Raw genomic sequence first — 13,313 nt, forward strand, 5'->3', positions numbered from 1 at the left:
AGCCCTGGAAACACTGGCTGTCCTTTCAGCCTCCAGCAGTAATTCCGTGTGTGTTAAGTTCCATGAGGGAGCTCTGTTTATTTTTCTGCCCCACAAGATGTCAGCAAGATGAAGGCACTATTCCTGTGCTCAATGTGAGGGGTTCAGAGGCAAGGCCAGGGTCAGCTGCTGAGACTGAGACACTGCTTGCTGAGTTTCTAGTGGAAGTGACTGGAGTGGGCTGCCCAATATAAAGGGTCACCTACTCTGAGACCTGTGAAATGCAGCAGAGACAGTGGGTGAAAGGGGATCAGACTAAGGGTCTCCTAGTAATGGACACCTGGAGCACAATCAAATGAAGTCTGCCTCCAAACAGCTACCACTGAAATCAGGGCTGCTCCAAACACTCTTCACCCTTCACCTTAGCTCAAACCTCAGTGGAATAGGAGTTTACTCTCATCCACCACTTTTATGTGTCTTCCTGCTCCTCAGCACCCTCTGGAAAAAACTCAAGAGTGACTGCCAGGAGTTTAATGGAAAAACCAGCAAATCAGGGAGGAGAACAGCAGAAATACACATGAGGCTTCTCTGGACATCAACCTGGATCCACTGAATCAGCAGCCCCTGTGCCTATGGGCAAGCAGGCAGGAAAGGGTGAAAGCCAGGAGGGTGAGGGCCAGAAAGGGATGGGGAACTTTCCAGTGTCATGGAAATCAGGCAGACAGGTACTGCAAACAGCAGGCCCAGTGACAATGAACAAGGAAGGCCCACCTGCAAAACCAGGTACTGCAGCTTCACTGACAAAAACACATCCCCAGGAGCAGCCTCATGTCTTACCTGACATGCCTGCTTTGCTTTGCTGTCATTCTGTTTCTCAGGCTCAGGGGGAGGAGCAGTTGAAGATGTGTTTCCTTTCAACACTTTGAGCAGGTACAATGAGGCACTGTAAAAGAAAACAGGAGAACATAGCAGTTACCACAGTGCCACGGTGAAGCTACCTAAGGCCAAGAGGCACAGGCAGCTTCCTCTGTAGCAAAGATGGTTACAGAATTTGATAGGGTCCCTTCTCTCAGTCTAACCCGCTCTGGCCAGACATAAAGACAAAGAAATCTTAGGAAACTAAATAATTTTGTGTCATCACAGTCAGATATCTCCACTATCAGCCTGGTTTCCTCAAGCTCATGCTCCTGACTGGCACTGCTGAAGGAGTTCTGCACCTTGCCCAGGATTTCTGAGCCTGCACAGCTCAGCCAGGACTGCAGCACAGCCTCAGCTGCCATGTGCTGGAGAACTCTCCATTGGGAGAGCATGCAGACCTCTGTGCTTGTGGAAAATGCAGTATTTACTGGGCACTGCTGGGAAGCTGTGAGGGAACCATGCAGCACACACAGCCAGCCCCACGTGGGCAGAGGTACCCCGGTTCCTGCACAGCCATGGGGGAGATGTGCGGCAGAGCCAACAATGTCCAATGGCACTGGGCTGACCATGCAACATGGTACCCACTGCACACACAGCTGGGCTGAAAAATCCCAGAGTGAGTATGAAAGTCCTTGTGAAACTGGCTGCATGTCACTAGAGAGCATGCTGGTAAATGGCACTCCTTTTTACACCACACAACAGCAAGATCACTCATCTTTCTAACAAATATGTATCTGGCTTATCCTAATTTTCCTCTATTCTACAGCAAAGCAGAAAATACTGGTAATGTACAGTCAGGACTCGATGGCTATTGCCCTCATTGTGCTATGATGGAGACAGTAAACACTGCATTTAAAGAACAATCATCACAGATTAGTTAGCAAATACACTCATCCCCCACTGAAGCACACACACTGCATTTCTCCCAGAGGAAGCCTCAAGAAAGCACTTTCCAGTAGCAGCAGCACTGTACCAGACCATTTCTGTATCACAGAAGCTATGAAAGACAATCACCAAAAAACAGACATATTTGAAAATGCTTCAGACTGCCAGGAATGACTAGTCCTTATGTAAGACACAGATGCTGGTATGAAGCCTCCTGCAAGGCTCTTGCTTCCCAGACCTCTAAACACACAACCTCACACCTGCTCAGATATCACAGCATCAGTGGAGAAGCTCCTTGTGAACACTCACCTGAAGTAGTAGAGAGCCACTGCAGAGTCAGTGTGCTTGCAGGCTCTCTTGACCAGTCTCTGCACCAAGGCATGCACATCCTCCTGCAGGGAGGCCACGCTCTTGCAGTACTGCTTGTTGCGGCACAGCGAGTTCCTGCACAGTGAAACAAACACAAACATCACCCACAGACACAGCTCTGGGAGCACATGGCCAGGAGCACTGAGCACTCACCAGGGTGAGAGAGAGCAAAACCAGGACACAGTGAGTGGTAACAAACAATGCTAGCTAGGTACTGAGCAGACAAGCCCTGCAGCACATGGCTGTGGCAAGAAGGACTCTGAGGACTCTGAACACCCTTCACCTTCAAGCACAAATTCAGGCATCAGAGCTGAATTTCCTTCAGAGCTCCCACAAAGAGCACTGACCACCTCAAGCTTGTTACTTCACAACTGCTTCTCAACTGGGGAGAGAGCAGCACTGAAAATGCTTTAGAGAGTGCTGAGGATGCCAAGAAGTGGTGCACAGAGGACACATATGACACAGCATGCATTATGTCTGTCTAGCTGATATCATCCCTCACTTCTGGCCCTGAACAGAGAATTTGCACTCTGCCTGTCTCAGAAATAACTTGTTGAGAGTTTGTTCCAGTCAGAGCAGCAACTCTGTAAGCCGTGGGAGTTGTTGCATGGTCTGACCCATGGAGGTACTCAGTGACATGGCTCCATACCTGCAGTACCTGTGTTTGTTCTTGAGGCTTCCACCTGCAAACAGGTTTGACGCTTCAGGTCCTTTAGCCGAGAAAATGCAGATCCTAATTCCTTTCCTGCAGGTTATGTCTATGCACTGTGTATGTGTGTGGTGCTGGGAATCTAACCTACACAATCTCTAAGCACAGCAGTTGCCTTCAGCCTTAGAAACAGCAGCTCCTGGTGTTCAACCAATACCACAGCTGTTTATCAAAAGCCATTTTCTATTACCTGGAGGTCCAAGGACACTTACTTGAAGATACTAGCTGTTTTCTGGAGGAAATCCACCTCCTGCTTGTCAGAGTCTGAGCTCATGCACTGTTCAATCAACTGAAGCAGGGGCTCAATGATATCAAACACCAAGGGGTTCTCTGCTTGCTTAACCAGGAACACATCGATCAGATCCAACACCTGCAAACACAGTTATCCATGTCAGGAGTACAGCTGACAGGGAAACAAGATGGATTTACCCACAGCACCTACCAGTAGGCTGTGGAGCAGCTGGAGGGGACTGAAAAAATTATTTACAGCTGAAATCTGTATACATTCTGGTATCATTTCTACTGTTAAAGCATGGGAAACTGAAAATTAAAATTTGAAATTGAAGACTGAGAGTTGTCTGTTGGTTCCAAGTATATTTCATGCAGTGACACCATTCAGAAAGAACAGTTACAAGAATCAGTGTCACCTGGCACAGGTCCCTGTTAGCACCACTGACTGAAGATCTCACCCCTGCAAGCTCCTTTGAACTACACAGTGCACCTGCATAAAATCAGCATTTTTACAGAACAGCATCAGAAGGGACATGCAGTAGAGCCACTGGCTCACTTCCCTGTTCAGCCTTGGCTAACTGACTCCCGACTCCCATTTCTGCCTGGGAGCAGCTGGAGCTGTCCCTGGGTGCTGGAATGTCCCAGAAGGTCCATGCTGACACCAGGCGGCCTGACCTCAGCATTACAGTCACAACCAACCAGGGTGGTTTAGCAAAACCCCCAATTTCACAGGCAAAAAAAGCTCATGTTGCAAAATGACCCGAGGCACTTTATGCATTAAGGAACACGAGGCTTGTCCAGTTAAAAAAAACCTAACAGGGATCTTTGGATAGCTGCAGGAAAGGATCTTATCAGTTTAAGCATTTCAGATCAGCAAATGAAACCCATGGAACACTTTTTGACAGCATGATCCTGGTTTTCAAACAGGCCTGTGAAGCCCCAATCACTGACCCCAACAGTGCTGTGCCGGGTGCTGTACAGAGCCAGAACAATCCAGTCCCAGCTTCCAGGAGCTCATCACATAGGTGAATGTCCAAGCTGTTCAGTGTTAGGTAGCTCACAGCATGCAGAGGCTTCAACTGACATGCTATTAAGCCAGAGATCTTCACACAAGCACTTGTCTCCCACCTTAGCCTTGAAATCCCTCCGCAGGATCTTCTCTTTCCTCATTCTGTCCTTCTCATCTTTCTTCGCCTGGATCCGTTTCTGCTGCTCAGCAAAAAGGGCTGAGATGTTCTTGTCAAGGGCCATCATAGCCTCATCATCCAGCTCTTCATCACTCTTATCTTCTTCCTTTTGTTTTTAGGAGAGAAAAACCCAACACATCAACTCAAATACTTCAAAAGGACAGTGGGGGAGGGACCCAGAGCAAAGGCCAGACTCAAGCAGGGGTGTAGCTAACCCAGAATAATTCTGCAGAGAGGGAACACAGATGCTCAGACCCAGAAATCTCATTTATATCTCCCATCAGGTAATCTGGCTGCACAGCACTAACATGTAGAGAGAACCAGGAGAGGAAAGGGGCTGAGGTTTTGACCTGACTCCCTCTGTGCTGTTCCTCCTTCAGCAAAGAGGTTCATATGTTGCCATGTCTGCCACCTTTATTGGGATCATTAAATCAAACTCTATCACTGCTACAGTAAGTCTCCAGAGTGGCCTTCAGGGAACACTCCTCCACACAGGCCAGCCAACACACATAACAGTACCTCCGTGCTTTATTTCTCATCAATCTCATTTATTACAGGCAGGAGCACAAGCTGTGTCAGGCTAGACTGAACAAGCTAAAGTGCTCAAGATATATGAACAATAAATAAAAGGACAAGTGACTTATCCCCAGAGCTCACCTAACACCGTGAGTGTTTGAAGTGCCATACAAAGATGGATGCAAGGGTTGTGACTGTAGGAGTTCAGGCAGGATGAGGGTTACTAGATCATCTCTCACCATCCCAACCTCCTGGTATCGGTATCAAGGTAGGCAGTGAAAACATACCAGAGAATTCCCTCCTTGGAGAACTTTCATCAGCTGACTGCGAAAATTATCATCAACTTCTTCATTCTCCTCATCTTCACTGTCACTGTTGTCTTCATCCGAGGAGTCCTCGCTTCCTTCTTCATCCTAAGGAAGGGAAGTTCATCTCCTGAGCCCACCACACAGGCACAACTCAATTCTCAGAAATAAAACCTCAACCCTCCCCTCCTGCCTTCCTTCAAGTAGAGACACCTCAGATGATGGGGTACCAGGTCTCCAGAAGGGCTAAAGTGGAATACAATGCAGATTTCTCTGTCACATTAAATAAGAATCAAAGAGAAGTTTCCAAGAACAGCTCCCATCTGACTCTCCTCTCTGCTGATGCCTGTAATGCTTCATGACTTAAGTATCTACAGTCCTTAAAATGTGAGACCTGGAATCCAGCTGGCTGTGCACCACAGCCATGATTCTGTCCATGGCTGCAGAAAGGACAGGCCTGTGCTCCTGTCAGGATGCAGTTATTTCTTCTCAGAAAGGCATCTGTTCAACCAGCCACACCTACAAGAGACTCAAGCATGCACTTCCAACAAGCTATTTGTGTGTGGAACCTTTAAAATAAACCTTAATAGAGGTTTAATCTTTTCCTAAAATAGAGAAATGATGTTAATCTATCAACACAGTTCAGGAGAACCCTTAAATATTAAAGATATGAGGAGAGTTTGCCACTGGCAATGGCACAATTACCATGTCCTGGGCAGATTTGGTCTTTTTGTTTGATTCTTCCATCACAACGACTGCGCTTTCTTCATCTTGCTCTTGGTTAGGGTCAAAAACCTACCAAAAAAAGAGACTTGCGTTTTTTCAGTGTTTTGTTTTTAACCACTTCTTGTGTACAACAGACAGAAATTACAGCACAGTAAACCAGGTGAATAATGGAATTTTAAGTAAGGGCATTAACTTTCTGCTTGTTAATGTGCCAAGTTCTTTCTGTAAGTAACAAAAAAGGTGGAGAAAACTGAAGAGGCTGGTGGCATCATACACCTTGGCTTGTTCCAAGTGAAGTATTAGGTTCATCACAAAGTACCTGACAGCCCATGTTTGCAACCCACACATTATTTTCTCAGTAGGCATCACCTTTCCTAGTGGTATGACCAATTCAGATTTTTAGTGTCACTTATTTTTAGCACTTCTATGAAAAAAGAACTTTTCTAAGAAAAAGAAATTTTACCATTTATACTCACATATAAAATCTAACAGTTATATAAACTGACCCAGGAATTTCTTCAGCCTAAAACCATCAAATAATACAGCTTGAAGTTAGCAGATCTCAGGCTCCTGTAAAAAAAACAACCAAACTCCTCCCCCACAAAAACAAAAAATAGCCTAAACTCTCTCTAAATTACAGCTCAAATTCAGCAGCACACATTATCAGACAGCTCCTAAATCAAGGAGACTTTAAATTAAACCCAAAATCGAGACATGCTTGTACATACATGTGTTTGGGACAAAACAGGCAAACAGTACAAGGCCCTGCGAGTGCCTCACTTACATCCAGGATGAGCTGCAAGCCCCTCTTGGTCAGGCTGGGGCAAATCCACACAAACACACTCTTGGAAATCCGACGTAAGAGGAGGCTGGGCTGGGCAAGGAGGGAGAGAAGGATTTCCACCATCACCTCAACCCATCCTGGCTCTGAGCTGTCTGCACAGGACAAACAAACAATGGCAGCAAGAGGCATTAGTATATCAGTAAGAAACTACAGAAAAAATTCACCAAGGAATAAAAATTAAAATTGTCCTTCTAGCTGATTCCTAAAAGTACCACTCAGCAACACAGGCCAGAAGGCTGGGAGGGAGAAATCACAGGGAGAAATATGTTTGAAATGGTTTTTGACCACTGCAAAGGCTTACCAGGTAACAAAAGCTATTGTTTATTAAATTATTACTTAGATTAGCAGTTCTGCAAGTTGCCTGACACCTACTTGGTCACATTAAAGCAGCTGGTCAGCAAAAGTATAAGCATTTTATAGTGTTTCCAGTGAAATCAGAAGTCCCAGCAGCCCATGAAAAGTGATGGCATTTGAAATTCATCCTTTAGTCCTAAAGCCTGGGAATCCTGCTCTACAACCAACCAAATCACCAAAGAATCACAGCTTTTATTTTCACAGTGCCCTCAAATTGATTTACACAGATCTCAGGAGAACAAGAGCACAGTTGGAGAGGAAATCAAAAGATCAAGCCAAGTTTTTTCCTGGTCAAGTCCCAACCTAGAGGACCTAAACAAGGACCAGCCTCCATCTCCAAACACGCTGTGTTCACACAGAGGACACATTCAGCTTGCTCAGAACTCAAGCTAAGAATAAAACATGTTTGATTCCAGCTGGGTGTTCAAGCCCACAGCTCTGCCAGGCAGACACCACCAGGTCAGCACCAGCCTCTGGCCCACACAGAGCAGAGCCTCAAGGAGAATGAACTCCCTTGGAGTGCTCACCCAAGCAAGGGCAGCTCTGCAGCTCAGCTCTCCTTCCCAGGGCACACAGGAACCCAGCCCACTGACAGGGCACACAGAGAGCTGGAGCACACAACTTAGAATGGAAAGAGAATGAAGAAGGGAATCTCCTGGGGTAAGTGCATCAAGCCAGAAGCAGTGCAGAGTGCAAACTGCCTTGGCAGACCACTAACAATCCCACTCCCTTCCCTTCTGCAGGAAGGACTCACCAGCCTTCTTCTTCTTGGCTTCTTTGCTGAAGGCCTTCTCTGTGCAGTTCAGAAGGTCACTCAGAACCTCCACTGTTTCAGACTGATTCTGTTTGAACACAAGCAGACAGGAAACAGGCTCAGAACTCCCCACTACCAACAACAACAGAAGGAACATGCTCCAAATCTAAGGACCACTCTAAACAGGTACAAATATACAATCACGTACTGCAACTCTTTTGCAAAAAAGCCCCCATGAAATTTGGTAAAAATTGCTCTAGTCAGCAGCAAGTCAAGGGCAAAACTAATGGTCAGGCCAAGCTTTGCCCACTACATGTCTACAGACAGTATAAAAATCACAGCTTATTAGCTGCCAGTTGCCTATTTTCAGAAGCCAGAGGTTCTGAAAGGCTGGATCTCTGAACACAGAGAAACTCCCCATCTTGGTGTTCAGAAAGCGCAGCTATTATCAGCCTATTTTATACTACAGAAATATTCCTCAGAGATGTTACCTTGAAAAGATGAATGGCCATTGAAAGCAGAAGTTGTTGGAAAGCACCAACTTTGGCACTGTCTGATTTGTTTTCCTTCTTCTGCAGATTCTTCACAGACTGAAGTGTTCTGAAGAAAGAAATCTCTCTGAGTTTTTCACAATTACAACAGCAAATCATCTCATATGACCAGACTAAAAACATGACCAAAACTAGAGTACTATGTTTTGTGCACTTAACATTTCATCTCTTGACACTGGATTCTCTTTTAGCACACAATCTTAACCCAATAATAGTATCTGACTGAATGTGGGTTATAAAAAAACTGCACTTGTGCACAGACTACATTCCTAATATCACAGCCAAGGCTAGACCTTTACAGGGAGTCAAAAAGACTCTCAGAAAAGAATCATTGAGATGTTTGTACAGGCATTATTAAGAGAAAAGATGAGCAGATGGTTACAATCATGTTTGGGAGAAGGACTATGAGTAAAAATAGAAAAGGATATGGCTATCACATAGTTAACACATAGAAGGAAGAGGAAGAGGAAGAGGAAGAAAGGAATGGGGTGAAAAGAAACAGAAAGATACTCTGAAACCCAGCCAGGTGCAGGATACTCAAAGGGAACAAAACCAACTGCCACTGCCTGTGAAATGGCTGTGCTACAGCAAGCAGAACATCACAAGGCAAAGAGAACACAACATCTCCTTGTCCTAAAGAGAAACCAAGAGCGGGGCTCCCACCTTTCTCACTTCACCAACCCAGCACCCAGGTTCCCAAGTATCTCACCTCTCCCAGATATCCCTCTGTTCCTTGGTGAAAGGTTTCACAGCTTTGACATGCTCAGTGGAGAGCAGCTTGTTGGCATACTCAACGAGGAGAAAGATCCACAGCTTCCCATCTGCAGTCACACCATGGACATGCTTCTCTCTCAAGGCTGCAGCCTTTGCTGTATCCCCCAAGACAGGCAGGGTGTTTAATGTCTGAAGTAAACTGCAAAGAAAGACAGACACCATGTTATTGTCAGAGGAACCAAATATACCAAAATAACACCCACCAGCAAAGCACTCTCATCCCAGAGCTCTGTCACTCACTGCAGCCCAGACTGACAGTGCCCAACTTTCAACCCACACATGTAGCCAAGACAGCAGTGTAGAGCTCATTATCTTGGTGGCCCCAAATCACCTGGTGCTCTCAAGGACACTATTAATCTCAGTTGCTTCTCACTCTGTGTCCTACCATGTCCTCTGCTTTCCTTCTACTGAGGTTTGGCAATCATCTAAAAGCATCTATTACCAACTCTGTCTTCCTTAGCACAGGCAGGGCTGTGGAGTCACCAGCTCCTCACACACAGAGTGGCCAGAAATCCACCAGCACAACCCCAGCAGCTCTCTCTTGGTTCCTTCCCCTTCCAGATTGCCACAGAGGCAATGGAAATTCTATGGGAAAAGCAGTATGAGCTCAACTCCACACCTGCCATATAATCTCACATTTACTCATCATCTCATATATACTCATTTGTCATGGACAAAACACAATCTTTGAAAAATCCATCTCCATAAAAAAGCCATTTCCTGGTGCTGGAGTCAAAGAAATGCTCCAATGACAGCCTAGCATCTCAAACTTCTTGCCCTACCATTCACAAGCTTATTTTATCCTCAGGAAAAAAAGAGAAATTTCCAAGCCTAAAGCATGCAATCACATCCTTACCCAAAGAAGTAGTTTTCTGTCTCTGTACGGTCCCGTTCATTCAGGGGCTCTGATGGAAGGACACCAGCCTCAGCTACCTGGGAATTCTTCTTCTTAGCAACAAAGAAAGCATGGAAGAAGCAAAACCTAGAATAGACAGAAACAGGAACAGAATGAAAACCCAGATTGGTCATAACAAAGCAAAATCAGCCCATGCATGCAAACCAAACAGCTCCACATTCAAGGAAGGCCAAGCACTGAAAAAAGCACTATTTACAATGAGACTGTTCTCTCAAGACACACAGGGTAAAGAAGAGAACAAGATGCTCAGGACTTCACAAAAGTGAAGCATCAACACTTAGGGCCACAAAACACAATACTAAGACTGTCAGATATGGGTCATACTCTCCAAGGCAGTTTAAGTGACAGATAAATACTTATTAAGACCTGATGTTAAAAATAGTATCTTCAAGTAGTTTAGGCAAATAGAAATGGAAAATTTATTGAAAATAAATGGGACTAATGTGATTTTGAATGCCAACTACATATGATACATGTTAGTCCAATTATGCAGAAGGTATTTTGAAAACAAAACCTAGTCTCCTATATTATTTATTATGGGGCACTTCCACTACTGGATTTGCTCAGTGTCATGGGGACAGCTTATCTAGAATACTGCTGTTGAGCCACACACAATTATCCCAAGCACGTGTGCCTTTACATCAGTCTCACCTGGCAATGTCCATCACAAGGCTCTCCTCTTTTCTGGTGGCACTTTCAATGATGTTAACCAGTCTGTGCATGATCCATCTTCTCAATCGAGCAATCTTCTGTTGCGCTCTTTGAATAAGAAGGAGAACACAATCAGCAGTTTGAACACTAATCCAACATAAATACACTGCACAATCCACTGCATCAGGAGGTGACTTAGAGATTCTTAGAGACTTTACACTAAAACTGGCAAAGTTATGTAGTAACAAAGCAATAGGTGCAAAAGAAGAGATATCATCTTCTCAAGTTTGCTTTTCACTATGCAAAAGGAGATCTATTTATCCCCCAGTGAGTCTGCAGATGAGCAAAAAGCACTTCAAGAATTGCAGCAGTCAGTAGAGTGAGGTTTACAGGTGCCAGGTAACACATAACCTGGCCTGAATGCCACAGTGTCTAACACAGAGGTAAGAGAGGCACAATTCCTACAAAGACCTGAGAAGCTGTAGTGAAAGAGGAAGCCATGGGACATATTCTCCAAAGCAACTGTCAGGACTAGAAAAAGAAGAGAAAAGGCTCTTTTGGTGATCCAGTCTGCTTTGGGTAGGTTGGCTGGTTCTCAATACGATTGCAGAATTTGCAGAATTGAATTTTATCCCAGTGAAAGAGTCAGATTCTGGGGCTAAACTTTCTGAGACAGAGGAAATAAACAATTGTGAACTCCTGGCAAGGGAAGCAGCAGATGCTGAGGGGAAGGTGCAGTACCCCTGTACTCACATGTCCGCGTTTTGCCGGTTCTGTTTCTGCCGGTTACTTGAGAAGTCTAAACAGCAGTCCAAGTCTGGCCTGAGGAACATGTCCTTGAGCCAGCTGATGTATTTGTGCAAGGCCACTGCCTGCAGGTGTTTCACTACCCTGGAAGCACTCAACAGCACCGGCCTCCCTTGATTGGTAAGGGTAGAGAAGCCCATCATCACAGCCAGCTGCCTCTCCGGGTCATCGCAGCCACTCAGAAATGTGTCTATGTATCCTTCCATTTCCATAGCAAACTTAAATCCCTGGGGAGACTGGAAAACATGGTCAAAGAAGCAGGTCAGCAACTTCACACTCAGACTGAATGGCTCTGTAAATAAAAATCATAGAATCACAGAATAGCCTGGGTTGGAAGGGACCTCTCAAGTGAATCAGGTTTATTTACTCCCTTGTTGATTAAAAAAGTGGAATCAGGAAGAAAATTGCCAGTAAATATCAGACTCCAGCTTTGTCTAGCTCCATCTCCAACAATCACCAGAATCCCATAAGAAACTACAAGGTAACAGCATTTACTTCTCCAAGCAACCTATGTCAAGAAACAAAACAAACCCCAAAACCAGAATCAAATTCAAACAAAGATCTTTTCTATTCTCTCATCATCAACAATATTAGCAGCTTCTTCCATTTAACCTCATTGTCTTCAGATATTTCTGACAAGAACCAAGTGAAAAAAAAAAATGAAGCACATGGAAGATCACAGCCTAATTTACTGTGCAACAAGCACAAAAAGTAAGAAATAGGAAAACTACTGAGCCAGTGGATAGATCCTGGAGAAAGCTGGTCCATTTAGGGAGGCACCATGGTATGCAGCATTTGCAGAGCAAACCCACACACCTGTGGCTGCTCTAATAACAGAACAAGAAGATCACACAGGCCTATCTCTCCCAAGATACAACAACTATTTCTGGGCACATGTGAGGAGGTTTGGGATTGTGTTACCACAAAAAGCCAAGCTAAAAGCCAGTTTTATCAGTGCTCCCCTTTTACTTTTCCTCTCTTTATTGCAGGCTTGTGCTGTTTGCTGGCTTCCCAGTAGGGAAGAGGAAGAGGAGGTTCAAAATCCAAATCCAAATCCAATTCTAATTTTTGTGCTAAAACCTCAGATGTGCTTACTGAAACAAGCACTAACAAACAAAAGCACGAGTTGTCCCTTTTTGTCTTTGCCTTCCAATGTTCATGCAACACCCAGCACAATGATAAACAAAAAGGAGCTTCTGGACACACAAAAGCAAAGGGACTGTTAAAGGACAACACATGACACTGTCAATTTGCTGAGGGCTGCCCTTCCTCTGCCTCCCCCCTCATCACAGCTTTCCTGGCAGCAGGCAATGAAAGCAGGTGAGACAGTGCTGAACAGTTTCCACACCCTTAAAACAGGCAATGACCATCAAACACAGACTACACTCACTCCACTGTAACCAATACACTAACCTTGCTTTTAGTAAGAGTTCAATGTCTAAAATGACATCAACTTTTTTTATACAAGATGATTTGAAACTAGAAGTGGGGCAAAGACTTCCTTGTGCTCAAGACATGGCCTTCAGCTGTTCAAAGACCTACCTGAGTTGCTACCACGTGCTCTCCATAGTGCAGCATCACCTTCCCCTTGAGAACCACCTGCAGCTGCTCCAGGGACAGCGAGGGGAGGGCACTGCCCAGCAATCGGTAGCACATGTGACTGAGGGGGAACAAAGAACATTCCCTCAGGGTAAAGCACAGCTCTAAACCCACACACAGGGCTCACACAGAGAGGAAGGGCTGGGGCAGGTACAGGAGCATGCAGGGAAATGAAGTCAGAACTTCTGGGTCAAGAAACAGAAGGGTAACATGGGAAACAGCACACAGTGTACATTAA

At 45.1% G+C, this 13,313-nt stretch overlaps 1 protein-coding gene across 1 annotated transcript in view; it reads right to left on the reverse strand.

The window, feature by feature from the left end:
• The window catches only part of MYBBP1A (MYB binding protein 1a), a 50,611-nt gene that overhangs the window by 33,246 nt on the left and 4,052 nt on the right, over positions 1-13,313 (reverse strand). The window contains 14 exon segments of the mRNA XM_005494187.4: positions 817-922; positions 2,092-2,226; positions 3,073-3,230; positions 4,220-4,384; positions 5,082-5,207; positions 5,805-5,894; positions 6,610-6,761; positions 7,778-7,865; positions 8,269-8,377; positions 9,038-9,241; positions 9,959-10,084; positions 10,670-10,777; positions 11,423-11,712; positions 13,019-13,136. Of these exon segments, the coding sequence (XP_005494244.4) occupies positions 817-922; positions 2,092-2,226; positions 3,073-3,230; positions 4,220-4,384; positions 5,082-5,207; positions 5,805-5,894; positions 6,610-6,761; positions 7,778-7,865; positions 8,269-8,377; positions 9,038-9,241; positions 9,959-10,084; positions 10,670-10,777; positions 11,423-11,712; positions 13,019-13,136 (1,975 nt within the window).

This window comes from Zonotrichia albicollis, chromosome 22 (assembly GCF_047830755.1).
Source record: "Zonotrichia albicollis isolate bZonAlb1 chromosome 22, bZonAlb1.hap1, whole genome shotgun sequence".
In the NCBI taxonomy this organism is placed as follows: Eukaryota; Metazoa; Chordata; class Aves; order Passeriformes; family Passerellidae; genus Zonotrichia; species Zonotrichia albicollis.